The sequence below is a fragment of the Convolutriloba macropyga genome, chromosome 5 (genome assembly GCF_964194025.1).
Source record: "Convolutriloba macropyga chromosome 5, txConMacr16.3, whole genome shotgun sequence".
Classification (NCBI taxonomy): domain Eukaryota; kingdom Metazoa; phylum Xenacoelomorpha; order Acoela; family Convolutidae; genus Convolutriloba; species Convolutriloba macropyga.
In genome coordinates, this window is record NC_134472.1 from 56,155,282 (window position 1) to 56,177,883 (window position 22,602).

Below are 22,602 nucleotides of genomic sequence, written 5' to 3' on the forward strand. Positions count from 1 at the left end.
ACTTCCTTTTAAAGTTTTTCCTATAAAAGGACTACATAGACTTGACACCAAAAAGAAACCATTAAAATCGAACTTTATAGAAATCTCAAAAATTTATTGAACTGATTTATTTATGAAACTAAATGCTCAAAGCAGTTAATCAGAATATATAACCAAGCGAGAAAATAATGTCTGAATCAACCAAAGTAGTTGAGTATTCGAATTACGTGGTGACAAAAATGAAAGCAAAAAGGAGACAGATGATATTTTTTTAATTTGAAAATCATAAACACTAACTCGTATAAACTGAAATCTTCAACTAGGTTCAGTTATACGTCCTTGGGAAGTAATTGAGACGTATAATAATCAGTTATATGTAAAACAACAAAAAAAGGGAAACATAGGCAAAATAAAAAAAAATCACTAAATTTTTCCGAAGAACTGTCTCAGCCCAAAAAGCATAGTGTTCAACAAAAACAATTAACATATTAAGATACGCCTTTTTTAATGTTGTAAATTTTTCCTACTATGCTTTCCTTCAATTGGATTAGTCAATAATGTGATAATTAGACAAGGAAACAGAATGAACTAATAAAATATGCAATTATGCTCAAAAATAAAAATAATTTAAAAACCCGTGGTATCAAAACCAAGAAACCATTAGTCTAATATGAAACCGTCACAGACATTTAATTAGAACTCACAGAAAATTAGTTTCCGCTTGTTTTTACTGAGACTGCGCCAGAAGTTGAGGGAAATAAGATGAAATAGTGGCAAAGTTCAAAATACTCACTGACATTGTCTTAAAACAATTATGTTCAAATTCATAGAGACATTAGGTAACAACTGAAAGCATTTTCTAGATTCACTTATACGTCCTAAAAAGCTAACAGGATCTTTGATTGGGGGATCAAGTGATTGGACTACAAAAAGTATAACAAATGAAAGCGAAACTCGAGAAGTTCATAAAATTTTTACGAAAAAAATTTGTCGGGCATGAAAACCGTAAGCTTAACTCCGAAAGCATAATATGATCTGGTTGGACCTCGTTTTTTGTGTATAGTATCTGTTATTAATGGAGCCGCGATTTAAATTTCTTGTCAGTACTTTACATAAAAAACATTAAATGTGGAAGTGTTTTGAAAAAAAAAAAATGGCCGCGCCCCCATTAAAATCTAAAAAGTACGTAGGGATCCATGATGAGATAAAGATCAGCCTAGAATCTGCTGTGCGTATAAGAAAACACTGAATTGTTCAAATGGTTGAGAAATGGATAAATTTTAAACAAAATTTTCCAGTTCATCAAAAAATAAATGCGGTTCGTATAATTATGGAGTTTAAGTTTGCAAAAAACTGGCAAAGATTTCCAGAAGACTCTTAAAGCCAGCAGGAGTACAATCAGCTCTCTTTTTGAGCCTACGACTAATATGATTGCAGTTTAAAGTTGTACTCTTCCAGCAAACTTGAAGAAAAGGGGCCAAAAAAGCATATTTGGTCCCATTTTTGATGAATTTTGCATAAAAATTTAGCATAAATTTCAGCCAAAAAACTGGAGTCGAACAATTCAGCAACACTCTTCTATCTTTAAAGATAAACCCAGTAACATTACTGTTAACAGTTTTAACATAATTTAGCAACATTAACGAAAATTTTGTCAAAAATGCGGAAAATGTTTAGTACCATATTCTATGCTGGACTGGCTTTCTAATGATACCACTCACAACTCTCTAAGATGATTATATCGATCAGCCAAAATTGACTGAACAAAAAACCCATTTGAGTATATAGTTCCTCCCCCCCACTAAAGTGGGTCGGAACTATTATCATTAATAAAATCAATTGTTTGAATATCTCAGCAATAGTAGATGTAGGTCCGCGAGCTTTTATGCTTAATATTTTTTTCGCAGAACCATTAATTTGAGGATTGTGAGTTTTTAAGAGAAAATTTTAAATTTCTTAGGCTGCTGGTAATTTTCGTTCTGAATTAAAGTTTAGTGCCGGTTATACTTTTTCTGATAAGTCGTCAAATTTTGTACCTTATTTAACGAGAATTTAATTTATTTCGCAAGTTTTTGTTAGATTAATAAGCTTACAGTCTTTCAATCATATTTTAAAAAAATTGTGAATCTGAAGTGTCGAAACATGATGTGCGAACAGCAAAGCTACATTACGAAGACTATTTTTTGTGATATATTTAACTTTAATTGATTTATACTTATCAACATAGCAGCCGAGCGCCATTATTCGCGTCACTTCTTTACGAATCAAAGGTGAGTATATTAGTTGCTATCTTTCAGAGGAGCTGAAGCACCTAAATAGAGTTGCATGTTTTTTTTTGGAAGTTCCTTTACGGATGTGCAAATATTCAAGTAGGACCACTAGCATCCGAGGCGATGTTTTGTTTATTCTGCATTTCCTCTTAGCTGCCACATCTCAATTCGAGATTATGTAAGTTGGATATATGGAGATTCTCGATTTGATTTTATATTAATTGTGGTTATCTATTGAATGTTGTTATTGACTGTTTAAGCCCCAAACTACAACTAATACAACATCGGTTTTAAAGTTGAGAGCTAAGGAAATAAATTGATATCAATTCCGAAGAACAGACTAAATAGTTTGTTTCCGGAAGCTGTATTCTTTAGATGTAATGAGCAATTGAGTTAGCCTGTTCTGATAGCGGAGCCTGAATGACAATCGGTTCTTCGAGTGCTTTTGTCTGATGTAAATAGGAGAAATATGATACTCTTCTCAAATTATGCTCGACAGTGCTGCCATTGTCTGCGTAGTGGACACAGCAAACACACTCATGGCCGATTGTTGCTTCTTTGGTCTTCATCTGCGAGGAGTTCTAAACCATCGTCTCCAACGAGTATCGATGTCGTCAGAAATATTGCTTTTTTCGCAAGACAGCCCAAGGTGAGCCTCCATCAGCAGCATTCTTTCTTGTAGTTATAAAATTTAACCTATTTAGATATATAAACGATAAGCTTTTTTCTGAATAGCAGTTATAATTAATAGCCGCACAGCGATAGCTGGGGCTATTATTGGCCTTCTCTTGGTTTTTTTTACGACTCGAAGAGGAGTATTGGTTTTCTCTCGGTCTTTTTTTTTTTACAGGAAGTAGATTTGTTCACGCCGCATTTTGACCTAAAAGCGAAAGTGAGAAAAGCTGTCTTGGTGAACAGATTTTCGCTAAGCGAGAGAGAATTTTTGATCATGCGCTGCGTTTTGTGAATGACTTTTTGACTTTGAAAAGTAATTTTTGACTGAATGGCACATACAGATAACCGTTTTTAGCCGTTTTTTCGTCTAAATGGCCCAATTTTTTTGCTTTTAATTTCGTTTCGTGTAGAAATAATTTTTATTCGATACTAAATTGAAATGTCAACCTCGTAAATTGATGCCACAGTGTTTTCAGAGCCTGAAAATTCGTTTGAAGTTGGAAATTGGCACATTTTTTTCGATTTTTTTTTGTTAATTTTTGACTTTTTTCTATTAATTTCTTCATTTTTGGATCTTTTAGCCGTCTTTTTGTCAAAAATCAGTTAATATGTCAACTTCTTTTTGATAATTCATATACTCAACGCCTCTTTCTTACCTCGATGTAATTTTGTTTCAAAAAATTGTACATATGCTGATCCGATTTTGGTAGTTTTTTTCCGATTTTCGTCAGTTTTTCGTTTCTATTTTGGTTGTAATTGCTAGAAATAGTTTTTTTTGTGCAATATGAGGTACTTTAATTTCGTTTCAATAAAAATTCAATCATTTTTTGGTGCTTAGTTTTTGAAAAACAGTTTGAACTTTTTCATAAATTCAGTCTTAAAAGTTTTTTGCTCATTTTTTTTTTGCAAAATGTTTCAATGTTTCGTATTTATGATTTCTGCTGTTTCTTATTTTTTTGTTCTCTTCAGGAGTAAAGATCTATGTATCGGATAACTAATTATCTTTATGTCTTGAATGCTCAACAATAAAAAGTATTCGTTTTTTTGAATTTTTTTCAAATTGATTTTAATCTTTCAAAAATAAGGATGAGTTTTAGTTACGTTGTTCCTTACATTGTGGCCATATTCCTCACATTCTAGTGAGTATCATTCTAGCTTTGTCCTGGCACATACATTTAATTTCGTTGTATTGATTTTTTTGAGTTGTTAAAAATGAATGATTTCATCTTTTTCATAGATTTTCGTCATTTATTTTGTTTGCATTTGATTTCATTCAGCATAAGGCAGTACTGCGAGTTTACTAACAAGCCTTTTCCAAAATTTCTACTTATTACTTGTGACTGCAACTTTTTTCCGGCCTTGGTGTTAACTCGAACGATTTTTTGGCTTTGAATGTTTTCTGCTGCTTGTGTCTTTTCTATGATCAATTGAATTTTTTAATTAGTATGAAACTATGTTGTCTGGCATATGTACAACAAAGAACAAGTGTGTGTTGTTTTTGTCTTAATTGCAGTGGTTAGAAGTGTAATTATAAGTGTTTTCTGATTCTTAAATTTGAGCTTTCTTTTTTGAAAAGATTTAACTTAGTTTCTAAGATTATTATCTGCCGTTTGCTTTCGCGATCTTTTTCAGAATAGAACCATGAATTATTTAAGGGCAATTGATTACCTCGTCAGCTTTTTCAGCTGCTCTGTTTTGTGACCATCTGAATTATTTCGGATTTTTTAACGTTATCAAACGTTTTCAATAATTTTGAATTTTTGCATTTTGTATCTCTTGGTGACAGTGGTTTATTTAAATTTTTGAAATCACCAATTTTTAGAGCAGACATAGAGAGGTAATGAGTTAATGGTTTAATACAAAATCTAGTGGCTGCCGCTTCAATTACGGTTTTGTTAGTGAAAGTGACGCTTCGAGTCGCTTCCGGAATTCTTCCGGCTATGTTTTTTATTTCGTCGTCATGATTTTTGTTACGACCATATGACGTCACAGCCACTTTTTGTTCATTCGTTCATGCAATTTCAACTGAATTGCATGTTTGACGTCATTTTTTGCTCTTAGTGGAGCGAGTTCTTTTGTTCATGCGCGTGATTAAATTTTTGGTCATACTTGACTTACCTCACTCTCAAAAATGACTTCCTCACTTTGAAATTGACTTTTATTTACTTTAATTCAAAGAGATAAGGTCAAATGGGTGTGTGTCACTCTAAATGAAGGTTATTTGAGATCAGCTAATAGAGGCAGCAATAACTTTACAGATTTTTAATCAAAATATAACAGATCAGCCTTCAATGAAAAGACGAATTTTTTTGGTCTGTCTTTTTTACTGTTTTTTTAGACTGCCGATCTACGAGTCTATTGCGGCTATATTCTGGCAATCTGCCAGCTATGTTTTTCATATTTTGTCCTCGGTCAGCTTTGTCCTCGGTCAACTGCTCACTAAACACAATGAATCTACTTAATTGTACAACCCTTTTTGAATCAATAACTGTAAAAAAACATGAAAAAAGTCACATCTGATTTCGAAAACAAAAAAAAATTGATGAAATTAGTATACATGGTTTGCTACTTCGAAGCAACTATTGGCTAAAGAACTTGAAATACAAATAGTTTTCATTCAATATACGGGTACCAATAAGAGAAACGACGGAGACGGTACGTGACCGCACAGAAAATTGACCAAAAGGGAAAAAATTCAAAACATTCCCTATTCTACATGTAAGAAAAAACTTTGTCCCAACAATTTATTTTATGACAGACTTTAAAAGTTCTGCTCGAGCAGTGACCCACCCAATGAGCGAGACAACAATTAAAAAAGACAAACAACAAAAACCTCAAAAGATTAACTGTCCTGCCTAACCCTCAAAAGTCGCCTCTTAGTAACGAGACCAATAGTCAACTCGAGAAGTTTTTGACTTACATTTTTGCAAAGAGATAACCTAAAATAGATGTTTGAGATTAAAAAAATCGTTACACAACCAAACTAATATTTGAATTAAATAATTCCATGCCTCATTACTACGAGATCTGCAATTGAAAAGACTACGAGAAAAAATCAACAACAACAATAAAAGGCAAAAACAAATATTTCACGGCAGAAACTCAATGTCTTAATTTAAAAGCACCTAGTAACAACGTCCAATTACAATCAGACAAAACCCTACCTACACAAATTTACTTTTTTCTAACTACACGTCAGATAAGATTTTTCCCTAATGAGACTAGGTAAAAAGTCGACAAAAAGAAGAAATAATGAGGCGAAATTGAAAAATAAGTCAACATTTTTAAACCAAATAATTTCAAAAGTCTTAAAAATAATTAGTTTTAACAAAATACTTCTTGATAAGTTTTGAAAATAGTAATAATGAAAGCAATAGAACCTGGCTCTGGTTAGACTAAGCCATAAGAACGGACTAAAACGCAGAAAAACTCAAAAAATAGGAACAGTAATTTACAAACATTGCGAAAACACAAATGAGTGAAGCCATTAAAATCATTAGCTGTTATCTGAATGTTATGTATTTTTATTTCAATTTCTATTTATTCTAATTCAGCAACAAAAATTATTCTGAATGAATAAATAAGTTCAATTGGGCCACATTTGAAACTCATTGGGATCTGTTATTACGCGATTGTGCTAAAGGAAGAGAAAAAGACACAAAAATACACCACTCACATAACTTTTTATGAAAACGCATATTGTCCAAAAAACAAAACAACGGTTTCGTCATAATACCACTAAACATTTTAATTTTCAAAATACATGGAATTGTATGGGACCTCTCAATGAAGAAAATAAGTTACATATTGACGAAAAGGACAACAAAACTGAAAAAAATCCTCAAAGTCTTAAAAATGTATATCATACACTTTAAGACTATTCGCAATAAATTGAATGCTTTGGGTAAACTCAATCATTCAAGCTTCAATAACAAGCTTATGGGACCGGTCAGCATTTTTCGGCTAAAGAATGCTATTTTACCTAAAGAATAAAAAGCAAAAAACGGCGAATTCCAAAAAAAAATTGAGCGAGAAGAGTGTCGAAGTCATTGAAAAATGAACTTCTCAGTTAAAAATTTGCTACTTCCAATAAATTTTTAACAGCAATTGCTTTTTTAGCAAGCTGACTCCAATACATCAAACATGAACAAATAGGTTAAAAGCACAAACTTTTGAGAAAACCTGTAGTATCAACGCCATTAATTTCAATAGCTTTCAACAGAAGCTAATAAATACGCAAAGTTACGTCTCTATGAGACAACAAGGTTGTTTGTCATTCATAGTTCATCTACAAGACCTTGCAATAAGTCATTGACAATGAAAAAAAAACGATACATACAAACTCCAAAAATTAAGTGGAAAAGTGCGAGAAGAAAGTGTCGAAGCAATTTAAAACATAAGTTTTTCTCTGAAAACTTTATATATGATCCATTGAAAGTCATCTCTAAGCCAATGCTACTATCAATGTTAGAATAATGTGTCAAGATTCCAAATGGAACCAAAATTACGAAAAAAATATTCAAAAATTAAAAAAAAATTATGAAAACTCGTGCATCGAAGTCATAACACCAATAGTTAGAAGCTAAAACCGCTAACTAGATTAATTCTGGTTGAAGTGAACAAAAGGGTCGGAATATTACGGAGACTGACTTATAGTTCTGGAAAATAAGTTTGAGGTCGGTTAATTTTCAAAAAAAATATCAAAGTCTTAAAAGCCACTAAATTCAATAGCTTTCAACACAAGTCAATAAGTAAGCTCAATTGGAGTGTATGCCTCAATTCGAGGACAAAGAAATTTGTCATGCGTAGGTAATAAATAAGAAATCACAATAAGTCTTGTGACTATGGAAAGAACAACAATTTCAGGCAGAAATTAATAATTCGAGTGCGAGAAGAAAGTGTCGAAGCCATTTAAACCATAAGCGTTCCCCTGAAAGTTTTATGCATGATCCACTGAAAGTCTTCTCCAATTGGAGATATCAATATCAGGATAAAGTGAATCTTTCAAGAGGAAACAATAATAAGTATATCCAAAATGTTTTTAGAATTTTTTAAAAATCTTGTGGCATTGAAGTCATATAAGAAATAGTTAGAAGATAAGACCGCCAACTAGAATAATTGTGGTTGCAGTAGAAAGCAAGGGGGTCCTGTCATTACTGAGACTGACTTACAATTCACGAAAAGAAGTTTATTATCGGTTAATGTCGAAGAATTTCTCGAAAAATCATTTTCAAAGTCTTAACAGCCATGAGCTGTTCACTGAAAGCTATTGATGGGTTCACTTATTGCTCATTACAAAACCTTTTGCACTGTTAGTCAACGAGACTATGGCGTAGGACTCCAAAAATTTGGTAGAACTTCAAAAAGAAAATTAAAGTTACATTTAAAATTTAGAAAATTCAGAGTCCAAGCTGAAAAAAAACAAGCGATTCCTTGAAAACGAATTTTTTGTTCATTGGGACTCATTTGACAGTATATCAGGTTTGTCATTAACGGAACATGGATGTGAAAATGACTGGTCTCTAGGTGAAACAAGAAAACAAAAATATGAAAAGTTTTCGAAAAAAGAGCTCTCAAATAGAGTTCGATTTTTTTATAGTTAGCTTCCCTATGAGACCAGAAATAGTCTTTTTTATCGCCTTTCGTCTGTTAGGAACTCAAAATTGTTTCATTTTGTGGCGTGAAATGTGGTTTTGAATTAATGTTTTAATAAAAAAAATCTTGATTTGAAGAAAAATTACACTAAAAGTGAACAAAATCAAGCCAAACATCCCGTGTTCACACAAAATTTCAATCCTCGATAGCTCCTCGAAAAAAAAACTAAATCCAAAATTTTTCTTAGTTTCGAACTCTACGCTGGACGAGCTTTTTAATGATACCACTCACTTCTCTACGATGAATATATCGATCGGCCAAAATTGTCTGAACAAAAAAACCCATTTGAGTATATAGTTCCTCCCCCCCCCCCCCCCCCCCCCCACAAGTGGGGTCGGAACAAAAAACCCTTTGAAAAAGCCAACTGTGATAAAAAAATTGCTTGCTTAGCGCAAAGTTTTTTCACAACTAACTTTCTCGCTCTCTCAGAAAGATGCATGAAAAAATTCATTTTCTGTTAATATAAAATACATAAGATACGCATAAACGTTCTTAACTAGAAACTGTTCACTTAAAATTTTAATTTAAACTACATTTTCTCACAAGATTCTATAAAAATTAAAGATTATCACCATATCCAAAGTTGATTTCAGAAACGTTTGGAGCCCACGCTTAATCTTTTGGAAACCACGCTTTTTAATTGCTCTGAAACGAAGTTTGACCATTATTTTGGACCGATTTTTGTCTGACCCTTTGACTTTTCGTCCTCAAAAACGGGATAAACAGGTAGCGCCCAGAAGTCATTAAGTGGCTGAGCAGCTCTTTGAGCCTTGCGCCTTATTAGTCTTATCCCCCCTAATGCTATCTTTCCTAAGCCCCAGCTGGCTACTACCGAAGCCAACAGCTCGCCGGTCGTTTGAGAGCAAACTTTATTCGGTTATGCTTAGTAGCATATAATAACCTCTAAATATTGAAGAGCCCTTTTTAAATTTAATTTTTACAAGCCGCAATAGATACGAGCTCCCGCTAGTGCTCGCCAGCAATTTCTTGCGACGTTAGTCGGTCATGTTTTACATTTGCTGATCAAACGGACTTTTTTGAAAATGTCGTGAAATCTATTCCGTTAGAAAATTTATCTGCAACTGGTCTCCACTTTATCTTTCTTTTAGAAAGAGAGTAAGCGGAAACAGCACATAACATCCCACGTGGGAGAGAAGCTGGACTATTTAGCGACAGACAAAGTGTCGTCTAAGGAGATGATAAAGCTTCTGTGGAGTCACATATGGCCAGCATCCAAGTGGGACATTAAAGGACGTGTTATTGCATCTGTCGGGTTATTGCTTTTATCAAAGGTAAATTGATTGATTTCGAGGGTAAATTGTGCGATCAAGAGAATAATAACTCTTTGTTCAAATTATGAGGAAAAGAGGCATAAACGATGAGTTCATTTAACAATTTAGCGAAAATTCCTTGTGGCTATTATTGCGCTCCTAATTTTTCTTATTTCGTCTAACAGATTTTTGTTTCGTCTTAGCCTGACTTCTTGGAATTGAATTTTTCAATAACTTCAGTGACTTCTACTGCTTTGAAGTTAAAATTTGTGTTCGTGACGTCATTTCTGCTTTTTGGTCAATTGCGTGACTTACTTCACTCAAAAAAATGACTTCTGGACTCACTTATGGGACTTTAGATTCTATGAACCTTTACTAATTAAAGGTCAATAGTGTGCATCTGAGTAGTGCCAAACTTATATGCCCTAATTCCTGAGTAATAGAGTCTGCTGTTTTAATATGGAATATTAGTTTTGAAAAAGCTCCGTTAGAGTTTTTCTTGTAGAGCAAATGTGTCTCCTAAAAATGACAGTCCGAATCTAACCCAAAAAGCCTGGGTCTATTAAAAAGCTGTTGGTCGATCTGTCAATCTTATTTCTTTAGTTGTTTCAATTCATGGTTGGCCACAAGCGGCTATTGCGGCTATTTTCCGGCAATCTGCGGGCTATGTTTTTGTTAGAATTTATTTGAAACAGGAAGTGAAATGCGTGAAAACGAAGTGCTTAGGTAAAATTGCTGTATAAACCTAAAGCGCTGAGAGAAAAGTGATTTTCTGTTCATGTAGCTTCGTTGGGAGAGAGCGAAAAAAGTAGGCGTAAAAGTTTCGCTCAGCGAGGAAAATTTATTTTTTTTATCCCGTGCGTCTTTTTCAAAGCAATTTTTGTTTCGACTTTTTCAGTCAAAGACGTGTCTTAATTATGTAAACTAGTGATAGTGGGATTGGAAAAATGTTCGAGCATCTGAATCAAATTTTATCTGTTTTGCAGTTTTGATTGTCTTTTATTTTAAATCTTATTAATTTTAAGTTGTTTTAAAGAAAATTGAGTAAATTTTGCAGTGTTAGCCCATTTTTGTCTTTTTAAGTTCTTTGTCTATTCCTTCTGACTTTGTGCTTACCACTGAACTCTCTCTCGGTCATTTCCTAATTCACAAGAATTATATGGTTGGCATTGCTACCATAAAGTGTCCCTTGAAAGCCAGACATGGCACTTTCAACTGAAATTGATTATAAAAGTTTCTATTTTTAGGTTTTGCTCTTTACTTGTTTAATTGTTTAATATTTTCGGCCATGTACTAGGTTGGTGAATGATACAGCAGATGTAATAAAGTTATTTGGCCAAAAAATGTTTGGGAAGATACTTGCGAGCCAGACGTAATAAAACTGTAGTAAATTCTAAAAAGTATTTTTCCAGTTTGTTTGTTCTTTGAAGTTTATAATTGTTGTTAAATATTCTTTTGTCAAGTATTGGTTAGGTGACTGATTTAGAAGATGAATTGAGTTTTTTCTCCGAATAATGTTTGGAGAATGCGTTTTAGCATTTTGTTGTGATTTTTTATAGAGAACACTTGTTGATTTTGTCCTTCGTCATCTTTCCCTTTCCTCGGGTTCCTCCTGATGAACCGATTTAGTTAGATTATCAATTGAGACCTTTTTGTTGCATTTGCGCGCGTGACGTCATTTCTAATTCTCTCTTTTGAAAAGTTTTTACGTCATTTGCTTGATTAGACTTTGATTATACGTTAATTAACCTCACTCAATAAAATGACTTTTGTATTTAAAAACTTATGTTTAATTTGAATTTGTATAAGGACAAAGGAACTCATATGTGTAGTAAAAGTCACTAATGAAAAAGGCTTCTGCGGAATGAATTTCTAACGTAGTTTTTGTGGAGCATCGATAAGTTTTCAAACTCATAAGTTGCGGAGCTATTTCGACAATCTGTTTTTTGTTTATACAATTTAGAGGCCGTATTTTGTTTTTTCTTTCTTTTTTTTTGTTTTCGAATATATTTTATCCGAAGAACTATTTAGAGTGCGGTTTATTTACAGTTGCTCAATGGTTGAGATTGTAGGAATCTAGTAATAGATCGCAGATGTCTGAATAACGTCAATTTGTATCTCAGCCTAAATAACTTGGCAGTTTTTTGTGAAGCCACGAGGTCAGTCAGCTTGAGCAAGTTTTAGGAAGGGTGGGATATTAGATTCAACCACTTAACAAAATCACGACTACTTAACCTTAACTGAAATGCGTCAACGAGCGATTTTTTGTCACTTTGCCAAACTAGGAGAAGCTTTTTTTCGTGCTAATGTCATAGTGAAGCAGATAAATAGCAAATAACTGTTGCGAAAGTCCCTAAACTTCTGATGCCCTTTTTGTACTTTTAATGACAAATGGCGCTCAAGTGGGTTTCCTTTTACAGATACATGGAAAAAAGTTATTTGGAGTGGAAAAAAGTTAAGGGATGAACGTAATTTCTGCGAGCTTAGCCGCCCGAAGATTAGTTAGATACACTTTTGGAAAGGGGGCTTATTTCCTCAGCATATGTAGTTGCTGAAAAGTTTTTTTCAGTTTCTGTATTAGAACTAAAATGTGGCAAAAACATGATTGCTAAGCTGTTTTTTTCCCAATAGAAAACATGTTTTTAATTTAAAGCATACGTTACCAACATCAAAGTTGATTTTCAAAAAATATCCATTTTAAACAAAAGCGAGAAGAATCAAAATTGGGCTGATCAAAGTGGGTAAGAAATAATTGCTTCAATATTTGCTGAAATCAGGTTGTTTGTTTTGTAGATTCTGACCGTTCAAGTGCCTTTTCTATTCAAGCATGCAGTGGACTATCTGAATGTGAATGCGCTAAATTTCCACTCTATGGGAAACACTATTTCCACATACGCAGTGTCTGTCATCATCGGATGTAAGTAAGGTTTCTGATGTTTATAATTTTTAATAGCCGCGTCAGCAATTCCAGGCGGCTATTATTGCGCTCCTGATTTTTTACAATTCAAAGAATTTGAATTGTATTGGGGCGCTATCTTTTTACGACTCAAAGAGGAGTATTGGAGAAGTTCTTTTTAATCAATTTTATTGGAGTGAATTTTGAAGCAGGAAATGAACACGTGGAAAAATTTGGAGCGATTTTGTTGCTGAACAAAATGAAGAGTGGAGCGAAAAGTGTGTTTTTTTGTTCATATCGATGTTTTCTAGAGGGCGAAATATTGAGGTGTAAAAAATTCTGTAAGAGGCAAAATTTTTTCACGTGCGGCATTTTAAGCGGTTATTTTATTTTTTTGGTTATGAGGTTTGGTTATGATTTTTTAGTTTTAGGCTGGTTTTGGTAGTGGTTTGAAGGTTTCTGAAAATTTATATGAATTTTATGCTAATTCGGAGGTTTTTCATGTATTTTGCTGTTTTTCGGGCTAATTTTTGCCTTTTTTTAAAGATTGTTTTGTTTAACTGGCTTGAATGGGTATAAGAAAGACCCCTTCTACTTGAGAAAGTTTTAGATAACAATTTGTTATAGTTTTGTGGATATGAATAGTTTTTTGTTGAGAAATATGACAAAAAATGGCGAAAATTGGAACTATTTTTATTATTTTTTTTCAAGTTCTTCGCTTTTCTCTTTTTTAGACAAGTTTCGTAGCCTATTGTGACTTGCCTATTGTTTTGCGATCACCTGGATAGCCTATTGGCTGTTAGCAATTTTTCTTTGGATTTTATATGCTTTTTTATTATGAAAAAAAGTTATTAACTTTTTCCAATTTTTTATTGCAAGTTGTTTTTAGAGCTTTTTTTTCATAATTTGGCCTCTATTCATATAATTTTTTTCATAATTTTTCTAAAGTATTTTTAAAAATTCACATAAGTGGTTTCAGTAAGAACTAGGTGTTTTGGTAAAGTAATTTTGGCAGAGATAGTTATTTCGGGAACTCAATTTATAACAAAATTTGATCCGATTTTTTTAAAATCATTTTGACAGATCTGATTTTATTGTTTTTACTTTTTTTGTTTTATTGTTTTGTTTCAAGATGATCAGAAATTAGTGGAGCCACGTTTTGTCTGATGAGTAGTTGGGTGGCGTTTAAATGGATTTCTACTTCGAGTCGTTTCCGGAGTTCTTCTGGCTATGTTTAAGATCTGTTCAAACCTTTTCATGATTTTTGAAGTCAAATTGTAGTGATTTTGGTCACGCCGAAACAGGAAATGGAGCGAAAAAGCGAGTGGTTTTTTTGACGTGAATTTTTTTGCTTTCGTTTTGAAGTAGAGTGAGAGAATGGTGTTTTAACAAAAGTTCTCTTTCTCGCTAGTGGTTTTTCTGATCTATATCAAAACCAGGAGAATGGCAACCATGCTCCTTTACAGCTTGCTACCTAAGATAAGAGTTACTGGTTGTGGATAAATTCAATATGTCCCACGTGCTTCCAAAAATTGATTTGCGTTGTAAGATTTCGCATTTTGTTTTGCTCTTGAACGAAGTTCATAGCAATTGTTAATGTGTTGGTCTTTTTATGCAAATTTTTTGCTTGATCGTTTTGTGCTTTTCTAGAACATTCTTTGACTTTTCAAGTGACTTGTTCACGTTTTTGTTCTTCATTTTTGAGTGATCTCTATTGCTCTCACTGTTGTTGCTAATATAAAGTTGTTTGCAGCATAGTAAAAGTAAGTTCTAAATAGCACAGTCGGTAGTGAATATGGTTATAAAGCTGGAGGTCAATAATTCCAATCCCGATGGGGTCAAATGTTTTTGCACCCGCCTGTTGTTCGAGAGCAATTCTTCGGACATTAGTTGGTTTATGTTTTTAATAGCAGTGAAGCGATAGCTGAGGCTATTATTGGCCTTCTCTTGGTTTTTTTACAATTCAAAGAACTTGAATTGTATTGGGGCGCTATCTTTTTTACGACTCGAAGAGGAGTATTGGAGAAGTCCTTTTTTAATCACTTTTACTGGAGTGAATTTTGAAGCGGGAAATGAAACATGTGAAAAAATTGGGAGTGATTTTGTTGGTGAAAAGTGGATTCAAAAGAAAGTGGTTTTTTGTTCATATAGCTGTTTTCTAGGGAGCGAGAAATTGAGGTGTAAAAAAAAATTCTGCAAGCGAGCAAAATTATTTGTTAACGTGTGGCATTTCATAGCAGTTTTTTTGGTTAAGAGATTTTGTTTCTGATTTTGTTTTAATTTTAGGCCGGTTCTGGAAGTCGTTTAAAGGTTACTGGAAATTCATATGAATTTTATGCTAATTAGGAGGTTTTTCATATTTTTTGGTGATTTTTGGGCTCATTTTTGCTTTTGTTACGGTTGTTTTGTTTAACTGGCTCAAATGGGTATTGAAAAGGCCCCTTCTACTTGAGCAAATTTTAGATAACAGTTGATTACAGTTTCGTGGATATGAATCATTTTTTAATTGAGAAATATGACAAATGGCGAACATTGGAACTATCCGTTGTTTGTTAGCCTATTATGACTTGCCTATTGTTTTGCGAGCATCTGGATACCCTATTGACTATTTTTTTAGTGCAAGTTGTTTTTAAGATCTTTTTTTTCGTAATTTGTTTGGCCTGAAGTATTTTTAAAAATTAACATAAGTGATTTTAGTAGGTACTAGTTGTTTTGATGAACTATTTTTGGCGGAGATAGTTATTTCAGAATCTCAATCTAAAAACAAATTTGATCAGATTTTTAATAATATTTTACCGGATTTGATTTTCTTGTTTTTACTTTTTTTCAGTTTTGTTTCAAGATGATCATAAATTAGTGGTGAAACGTTTTAACTGACGAGTAGTTGGATGGCGTTTAAATGTATTTCCACTTCGAGTCGTTTTCGGAATTCTTCCGGCTATGTTTTTTTTTCAAAATGTGTTCACACATTTTCATGATTTTTGAAGTCAAATTGGAGCAGTTGTTTTGGTCACGTCGAAACAGGAAATGGAGCGAAAAAGCGAGTGGTTTTTTTGACGTGAATTTTTTTTTGCTTTAATTTTAAAATAGAATGAGAAAATGCTGTTTGAACAGAAATTCTCTTTCTCGTGAGTGGTTTTTTGTTTCCAAGCGGAAATTTCACTTTGATTTTTTCACTTTTTTGGATTTTTTCGATTTTTTGGGTCACTGTTTTTTCGATTTTTTGGGTTGGATTTTTTTCTAAATTGTTTTCACAATCTATTCATTGTTCATTCCTGGCATAGTTTTTTTTGGAAATGGTTTTCTTTGTTCACTCATAGTCTGTTCTAGGTTTAATTTTTGGTTTAGTCAATGAAAATTCTTTGAATTGTACGCCAGGACTTGTCCTGCTATGTTTTTTTTTGTTTCGGCTCACCCTGACTTCTTGGAGTTGACATTTTCAATGACTTTTGTGACTTCTATTTCTTTGCTGTTAAAATTTGTGTTCGGGACGTCATTTCTGCTTTTAGGTCAATTGCGTAACTTTTTCCAGATTTTAGTGCAAGTTGTTTTTAAGAGCTTTTTTTCATAATTTGGCCTGAAGTGTTTTTAAAAATTTCACTTAATGATATTAGTAAGTACTAGTTGTTTTGATGAACTAATTTTGGCAGAGATAGTTATTTCAGAATCTGAATTTATAAACAATTTTGATCAGATTTCTTAATATTTTACCAGATTTGATTTTCTTGTTTTTACTTTCATAGTTTTGTTTCAAGATGATCATAAATTAGTGGTTGAACGTTTTAACTGATGAGTAGTTGGATGGCGTTTAAATGGATTTCCACTTCGAGTTGTTTTCGGAATTCTTCCGGCTATGTTTTTTTTCGAAATGTGTTCACACATTTTCTTGATTTTTGAAGTCAAATTGGAGCTGTGATTTTGGTCACGCCGAAACAGGAAATGGAGCGAAAAAGCGAATGGTTTTGCGGCGTGAAATTTTTTCACCACAGTTTTAAAGTAGAGTGAGAAAATGCTGTTTGAACAGAATTTCTCTTTCTCGCTAGTGGTTTTTTGTTCCCAAGCGGCAATTTCACTTTGATTTTTACTGTTTTTTCGCTTTTTTGGATTGAATTTTTTTTCTAAATTGTTTTCCCAATCTATTCATTGTTCATTCTTGGCCTAGTTTTTTTCGAACTAATTTTAAATTTATCGCTATTGGTTTGTTGTTCGCATGCGGCGTTTTGACATTGATTTTCTTTTTTTTTCATTTTTTCGGTCTGATTTTTTTCGAAATGATTTTTCCAATTCACTCATAGTCTGTTCTAGGTTTAATTTTTGGTTTAGTCAATGAAAATTCTTTGAATTGTACGCCAGGACTTGTCCTGCTATGATTTTTTGTTTCTTCTCACCCTGACTTCTTGGAGTTGACATTTTCAATGACTTTTGTGACTTCTACTGCTTTGCAGTTAAAATTTGTGTTCGGGACGTCATTTCTGCTTTTAGGTCAATTGCGTAACTTTTTCCAGATTTTTTTAGTGCAAGTTGTTTCTAAGAGCTTTTTTTTCATAATTTGGCCTGAATTTTTTTAAAAAATTTCACTTAAGTGATATTAGTAAGTACTAGTTGTTTTGATGAACTAATTTTGGCAGAGATAGTTATTTCAGAATCTCAATTTAGAAACAATTTTGATCAGATTTTTTAATATTTTACCAGATTTGATTTTCTTGTTTTTACTTTCGTAGTTTTGTTTCAAGATGATCATAAATTAGTGGTTGAACGTTTTAACTGATGAGTAGTTGGATGGCGTTTAAATGGATTTCCACGAGTTGTTCGAGTTGTTTTCGGAATTCTTCCGGCTATGTTTTTTTTCAAAATGTGTTCACACATTTTCTTGATTTTTGAAGTCAAAATTGGTGCTGTGATTTTGGTCACGCCGAAACAGGAAATGGAGCGAAAAAGCGAGTGGTTTTGCGGCGTGAAATTTTTTCACTACAGTTTTAAAGTAGTGAGAAAATGCTGTTTGAACAGAATTTCTCTTTCTCGCTAGTGGTTTTTTGTTCCCAAGCGGCAATTTCACTTTAATTTTACTGTTTTCTCGCTTTTTTGGATTGAATTTTTTTTCTAAATTGTTTTCCCAATCTATTCATTGTTCGTTCTTGGCCTAGTTTTTTTCGAACTAATTTTAAATTTATCGCTATTGGTTCGTTCGCATGCGGCGTTTTGACATTGATTTTCTTATTTTTTTTCATTTTTTCGGTCTGATTTTTATTGAAATGATTTTTCCAATTCACTCATAGTCTGTTCTAGGTTTTATTTTTGGTTTAGTCAATGAAAATTCTTTGAATTGTACGCCAGGACTTGTCCTGCTATGATTTTTTGTTTCGTCTCACCCTGACTTCTTGGAGTTGACATTTTCAATGACTTTTGTGACTTCTACTGCTTTGCAGTAAAAATTTGTGTTCGGGACGTCATATCTGCTTTAAGGTCAATCGCGTAACTTTTTCCAGTTTTTTAGTGCAAGTTGTTTCTAAGAGCTTTTTTTCATAATTTGGCCTGAAGTATTTTTAAAAATTTCACAAGTGATTTTAGTAAGTACTAGTTGTTTTGATGAACTAATTTTGGCAGAGATAGTTATTTCAGAATCTCAATTTATAAACAAATTTGATCAGATTTTTTAATAATATTTTACCAGATTGGATTTTCTTGTTTTTACTTTCATTTTTTTGTTTCAAGATGATCATAAATTAGTGGTGGAACGTTTTAACTGATGAGTAGTTGGATGACGTTTAAATGGATTTTCACTTCGAGTCGTTTTTGGAATTCTACCGGCTGTGTTTTTTTTTCAAAATGTGTTCACACATTTTCATGATTTGTGATGTTAAATTGGAGCAGTGATTTTGGTCACGCCGAAACAGGAAATGGAACGAAAAAGCGGATGGTTTTGCGGCGTAAAATTTTTTTCTTTAATTTGAAAGTAGAGTGAGAAAATGTTGTTTGAACAGAATTTCACTTTCTCGCTAGTGGTTTTTTGTTCCCAAGCGGCAATTTCACTTTGATTTTTACTGTTTTTTCGATTTTTTGGATTGAATTTTTTTCTAAATTGTTTTCTCAATCTATTCATTGTTCATTCTTGGTCTAGTTTTTTTCGAACCAATTTTTAATTTATCGCTATTGGTTTGTTGTTCGCATGCGGCGTTTTGACATTGATTTTCTTTTTTTTTTCATTTTTTTGGTCTGATTTTTTTGGAAATGGTTATCCCAATTCACTCATAGTCTGTTCTAGGTTTAATTTTTGGTTTAGTCAATGAAAATTCTGTGAATTGTACGCCAGGACTTGTTCTGTTGTTTTTTTGTTTTGTCTCACCCTGACTTCTTGGAATTGACTTTTTCAATGACTTTTGTCACTTCTACTGCTTTGCAGTAAAAATTTGTGTTCGGGACGTCATTTCTGCTTTTAGGTCAATTGCGTAACTTTTTCCAGTTTTTTAGTGCAAGTTGTTTCTAAGAGCTTTTTTCATAATTTGGCCTGAAGTATTTTTAAAAATTTCACAAGTGATTTTAGTAAGTACTAGTTGTTTTGATGAACTAATTTTGGCAGCGACAGTTATTTCAGAATCTCAATTTATAAACAAATTTGATCAGATTTTTTAATAATATTTTACCAGATTTGATTTTCTTGTTTTTACTTTCATATTTTTGTTTCAAGATGATCATAAATTAGTGGTGGAACGTTTTAACTGATGAGTAGTTGGATGACGTTTAAATGGATTTTTACTTCGAGTCGTTTTCGGAATTCTTCCGGCTGTGTTTTTTTCAAAATGTGTTCACACATTTTCATGATTTGTGATGTTAAATTGGAGCAGTGATTTTGGTCACGCCGAAACAGGAAATGGAACGAAAAAGCGGGTGGTTTTGCGGCGTAAAATTTTTTTCTTTAATTTGAAAGTAGAGTGAGAAAATGTTGTTTGAACAGAATTTCACTTTCTCGCTAGTGGTTTTTTGTTCCCAAGCGGTAATTTCACTTTGATTTTTACTGTTTTTTCGATTTTTTGGATTGAAATTTTTTCTAAATTGTTTTCTCAATCTATTCATTGTTCATTCTTGGTCTAGTTTTTTTCGAACCAATTTTTATTTTATCGCTATTGGTTTGTTGTTCGCATGCGGCGTTTTGACATTGATTTTCTTATTTTTTTTTTTTCATTTTTTTGGTCTGATTTTTTTGGAAATGGTTATCCCAATTCACTCATAGTCTGTTCTAGGTTTAAAATTTGGTTTAGTCAATGAAAATTATTTGAATTGTACGCCAGGACTTGTTCTGTTGTTTTTTTGTTTTGTGTCACCCTGACTTCTTGGAATTGACTTTCAATGACTTTTGTGACTTCTACTGCTTTGCAGTAAAAATTTGTGTTCGGGACGTCATATCTGCTTTTAGGTCAATCGCGTAACTTTTTCCAGTTTTTTTAGTGCAAGTTGTTTCTAAGAGCTTTTTTCATAATTTGGCCTGGAGTATTTTTAAAATTTCACAAGTGATTTCAGTAAGTACTATTTGTTTTGATGAACTAATTTTGGCAGATATAGTTATTTCAGAATCTCAATTTATAAACAAATCTGATCTGATTTTTTAATAATATTTTACCAGATTTGATTTTCTTGTTTTTACTTTCATATTTTTGTTTCAAGATGATCATAAATTAGTGGTGGAACGTTTTAACTGATGAGTAGTTGGATGGCGTTTAAATGGATTTTCACTTCGAGTCGTTTTCGGAATTCTTCCGGCTGTGTTTTTTTCAAAATGTGTTCACACATTTTCATGATTTGTGATGTTAAATTGGAGCAGTGATTTTGGTTACGCCGAAACAGGAAATGGAACGAAAAAGCGGGTGGTTTTGCGGCGTAATTTTTTTTTAATTTGAAAGTAGAGTGAGAAAATGTTGTTTGAACAGAATTTCACTTTCTCGCTAGTGGTTTTTCCCAAGCGGCAATTTTACTTTGATTTTTACTGTTTTTTTCGATTTTTTGGATTGAATTTTTTTCTATATTGTTTTCCCAATCTATTCATTGTTCATTCTTGGCCTAGTTTTTTTCGAACCAATTTTAAATTTATCGCTTTTGGTTTGTTGTTCGCATGCGGCGTTTTGACATTGATTTTCTTATTTTTTTTTTCATTTTTTGGGTCTAATTTTTTGAAATGGTTTTTCCAATTCACTCAGTCTATTCCAGGTTTAATTTTTGGTTTAGTCAATGAAAATTCTTTGAATTGTACGCCAGGACTTGTCCTGCTATGTTTTTTTGTTTCGTCTCACCCTGACTTCTTGGAGTTGACATTTTTAATGACTTTTGTGACTTCTATTGCTTTGCAGTAAAAATTTGTGTTCGGGACGTCATATCTGCTTTTAGGTCAATCGCGTAACTTTTTCCAGTTTTTAGTGCAAGTTGTTTCTAAGAGCTTTTTTCATAATTTGGCCTGAAGTATTTTTAAAAATTTCACATAAGTGATTTTAGTAAGTACTAGTTGTTTTGATGAACTAATTTTGGCAGAGACAGTTATTTCAGAATCTCAATTTATAAACAAATTTGATCAGATTTTTTGATTATATTTTACCAGATTTGATTTTCTTGTTTTTACTTTCATATTTTTGTTTCAAGATGAACATAAATTAGTGGTGGAACGTTTTAACTGATGTGTAGTTGAATGACGTTTAAATGGATTTTCACTTCTAGTCGTTTTCGGAATTCTTCCGGCTGTGATTTTTTTCAAAATGTGTTCTCACATTTTCATGATTTGTGATGTTAAATTGGAGCAGTGATTTTGGTCACGCCGAAACAGGAAATGGAACGAAAAAGCGGGTGGTTTTGCGGCGTAAAATTTTTTTCTTTAATTTGAAAGTAGAGTGAGAAAATGTTTGAACAGAATTTCACTTTCTCGCTAGTGGTTTTTTGTTCCCAAGCGGCAATTTCACTTTGATTTTCACTGTTTTTTTCGATTTTTTGGATTGAATTTTTTTTCTAAATTGTTTTCCCAATCTATTCATTGTTCATTCTTGGTCTAGTTTTTTTCGAACCAATTTTTAATTTATCGCTATTGGTTTGTTGTTCGCATGCGGCGTTTTGACATTGATTTTCTTATTTTTTTTTCATTTTTTGTCTGATTTTTTTGGAAATGGTTATCCCAATTCACTCATAGGCTGTTCTAGGTTTAATTTTTGGTTTAGTCAATGAAAATTCTTTGAATTTTACGCCAGGACTTGTTCTGTTGTTTTTTTGTTTCGTCTCACCCTGACTTCTTGGAATTGACTTTTTCAATGACTTTTGTGACTTCTACTGCTTTGCAGTAAAAATTTGTGTTCGGGACGTCATATCTGCTTTTAGGTCAATCGCATAACTTTTTCCAGTTTTTTAGTGCAAGTTGTTTCTAAGAGCTTTTTTCATAATTTGGCCTGAAGTATTTTTGAAAATTTCACAAGTGATTTTAGTAAGTACTAGTTGTTTTGATGATTTAATTTTGGCAGATATAGTTATTTCAGAATTTCAATTTATAAACAAATTTGATCAGATTTTTTAATAATGTTTTACCAGATTTGTTTTTCTTGTTTTTACTTTCATATTTTTGTTTCAAGATGATCATAAATTAGTGGTGGAACGTTTTAACTGATAAGTAGTTGAATGACGTTTAAATGGATTTTCACTTCTAGTCGTTTTCGGAATTCTTCCGGCTGCGATTTTTTTTCAAAATGTGTTCTCACATTTTCATGATTTGTGATGTTAAATTGGAGCAGTGTTTTTGGTCACGCCGAAACAGGAAATGGAACGAAAAAGCGGGTGGTTTTGCGGCGTAAAATTTTTTTCTTTAATTTGAAAGTAGAGTGAGAAAATGTTC

The 22,602-nt window shown here is 32.6% G+C and overlaps 2 protein-coding genes across 2 annotated transcripts in view; one reads left to right on the forward strand and one right to left on the reverse strand.

Moving 5' to 3' along the window:
- Positions 1-22,602, reverse strand: part of LOC142340423 (uncharacterized) — a 464,952-nt gene that overhangs the window by 229,819 nt on the left and 212,531 nt on the right. The gene's annotated exons all lie outside the window — the stretch shown is intronic.
- The window catches only part of LOC142340111 (uncharacterized), a 42,416-nt gene continuing 22,412 nt past the window's right edge, over positions 2,599-22,602 (forward strand). The window contains exons 1-3 of the mRNA XM_075390546.1: positions 2,599-2,898; positions 9,689-9,871; positions 12,644-12,767. Coding sequence (XP_075246661.1) covers positions 2,719-2,898; positions 9,689-9,871; positions 12,644-12,767 — 487 coding nt within the window. The 5' untranslated portion in view covers positions 2,599-2,718. The remainder of the gene's footprint in view (positions 2,899-9,688; positions 9,872-12,643; positions 12,768-22,602) is intronic.